The sequence below is a fragment of the Meriones unguiculatus genome, chromosome 20 (assembly GCF_030254825.1).
Source record: "Meriones unguiculatus strain TT.TT164.6M chromosome 20, Bangor_MerUng_6.1, whole genome shotgun sequence".
NCBI classification, from domain to species: domain Eukaryota; kingdom Metazoa; phylum Chordata; class Mammalia; order Rodentia; family Muridae; genus Meriones; species Meriones unguiculatus.
In genome coordinates this window covers 19,937,067-19,939,552 of record NC_083367.1, presented here as the reverse complement: position 1 = coordinate 19,939,552, position 2,486 = coordinate 19,937,067, and the positions used below count along the sequence as shown (strand labels likewise).

The 2,486-nt window shown below is 45.0% G+C and overlaps 1 protein-coding gene across 1 annotated transcript; it reads right to left on the bottom strand.

Moving 5' to 3' along the window:
- Window positions 1-400: 400 nt before the first annotated feature.
- LOC110542872 (sperm motility kinase Z-like) lies at window positions 401-2,233 on the bottom strand. Its single transcript, XM_021629361.2, has 2 exons — window positions 943-2,233; window positions 401-618 (listed from the first exon to the last, which is right to left on the bottom strand). Exons 1-2 carry the CDS (start codon window positions 2,231-2,233, stop codon window positions 401-403), a joined length of 1,509 nt encoding a protein of 502 aa, XP_021485036.2.
- Window positions 2,234-2,486: the final 253 nt, after the last annotated feature.

Here is a 2,486-nt window from a genome sequence, read left to right as displayed (position 1 = left end):
ACCAGTGATAGGTATGGAAAGTGTCCAGCAGACCTGACAAGGTGTGTGTGCTGTAGATACCAGAAGCACAGAGGAAGTGTGGACCAAGATATTTAGATCCCAGATCCTGAGAACTGTGCTCCTAACTCTGAGCCACAGAATCTACTTTATAGTGTGGGACTTTGGTTCTGATTTGATTTGATAGTATTATGACTATTTCCTGGTTCAGCCCTCTTTAAGTAAAAATGTACTGTACTTGGTTTTGATTTTATGGGAACCCATATTCCTCAGTATCTAGACACAACCCCCAAATGACTTCACTCCAAGAAACTATGAACTGGCTACACACAGGAAGTGTCTATATACAAGCAGAGCCAAAAGCAAATATAAAAATGCACCTTACCCATCCTTGTTCTTCCTGTCATTTCATGCTGTTCCCACACTTTTGAGGGCACACCTTCCTTGGAAGTTTTTTGTGGGATGACATGCAGCAGCAGCAATACCTCCGGATGAATTCTCCAATCCTCTTTTTCCATGCCACCCATCCCCTGGGCTGCAGGGAGCTTGATGTTGAAGTCTCGATTTGCTCTGGGCCACTTAAGGCCTTTTCTGACAGGGAGCTTGTCGAAAAGCTTGAATGTTCATCCAAAAGTATGTTTCTTGGTATAGACCATTTTTGATCCCTTCTGCCTAGAGTGGGTGTCTTTTCTGGCAGAGCATTTCTCTTCCTCCTTTGTTTTTGTGGCTTTTCAGTGTATGATACTGATGCCTGAATTGGATGTTTTTTGTGGGATGCCATGCAGCAGCAGCAGCAACAGCAGCACAGCCTCCGGATGCATTCTCCAATCCTCTTTTTCTGTGCCACAAATCTGCTGGGCTGCAGGGAGCTTGATGTTGAAGTCCCACTTTCTTCTTTGACACTTGATGCCTTTTCAGACAGGGTGCTAGTTGAAAAGATTTAATCTCCCATGTCCATCAGGGTATTTTTTGGTGTATATATACACGGGGCTGTCATAGAGCGTTTTAGATACCCTCTGCCCAGAGTGGGCATCTTCTCTGGCACAACAGGAGCATTTGTCTCATTCCTTTGTGTTAGATGATGTTTTTCTTTGTCTGAGACTAATACCTGAAGGGAAGGTTCACTGGCCCCTTTCCGGAGGAACAAAGGGAAAGTGGCAGGATCTTCAGGTGTAGGGAAAGGCGTCAACATTGAGTTCATTTTCTTTCTTTGGAGCTTTTTGCCATCATGCGGGCATGCCTGGTGACTCAGTAGGTGGTAGGCAGCCATAGTTTCATTGAACTTCCTGTGTTTTAAAGATTTTCTTATGTCCTGAGAGCCAAATCCAATGTTTTCCATGGCTGCCATAATTTTAGGGTCTGGGTAGCTGGTGTCTCCAAAGTCATGAATTGTGAGAGTGAGTTTTGCTTGCTGAAGCCATGGGTGGCCCATGATGTCAAGTACAGTTGGCCTCTGCTTTGCATTTACTGCCAGGAGCAGGCTAATCATACTCCTTAAGTCTTTAGAAAGGTGACAGGGGATGTCATACCTCCCTTGCTGAACTTGTTTGCTAAGTTCTGACAAGGTAGCTGCTGTAAATGGGAGAATCCCTGTCACCATAAAATATAAAAGTACCCCCAAGGTCCAGACGTCCACTTTGGGACCATCATATGGGAGACCCAGAAAGATTTCTGGAGGAATGAACTGGTAGACACCACAGAGCCTTTCCAGCTTTTGCCCAGGCTTGAATCTGGCACCTAGACCAAAGTCAATAATTTTGACCCTTCCGTGCTCATCAACTACAATATTATCAGGCTTTAGGTCTCTGTGAGCAATGCCCACATCATGGCAGTAGCCTATGGCACTGAGCAGCTGAACAAATATGTTTCTAGCTTCATCTTCCTTCAGGCATCCAGCCTCCCGAATCTTATTCAATAATTGTTTTCCCTGGACCACCTCCATAATTAAGTAAATGTTCTTTTCTGTTTCTATTACTTGCAGAAGGGAAACAATATTAGGGTGGCTGAGCATCTTCATGATGTCGACTTCAGACACTGTTGGCTCACACCACTTCTTCTGCTTCACCAGAGCTTTCACAGCCACTGGGGCACCTGTAAGGCGATGGTGAGCCAGCATCACCTTGGCAGTGCCACCCTGGCCCAAGGTCTTCATGATGTTGTACTGCCTGGTGAACACCTCTTCCTCAAAGATGCTGAACACAGTGCTGGGCTCTGATGACTCCTCCTCACTGTACATGGTTGGTAGCAAGGCTACTGCCAAAGAAAACGGGTTAGGGTGGGGTGGGGGAAAGGGAAAGGAGATACAAAGGAACATACAGAAACATAAGTCATGAAAGTAACAAAGTCAGGGGGAATGAAAGTGAAAACAAAGCACAAATTGAAAACACCACGAAAAATAGCTTTAACCTAGAGCATCAAAGACACAGTCAGAAAAAAACAAACTTGACAGCCAAACAAAGACATAACTCACAATCCAGAGAAGGAGAAGG

Coding starts and splice junctions, on each gene's coding strand:
- LOC110542872 (XM_021629361.2), bottom strand. CDS start 2,233: ATGTACAGTGAGGAGGAGTCATCAGAGCCCAGCACTGTGTTCAGCATC. Junction 619..942: donor TACCCTGATGGACATGGGAG/ATTAAATCTTTT, acceptor TTTTGGATGAAC/ATTCAAGCTTTTCGACAAGC.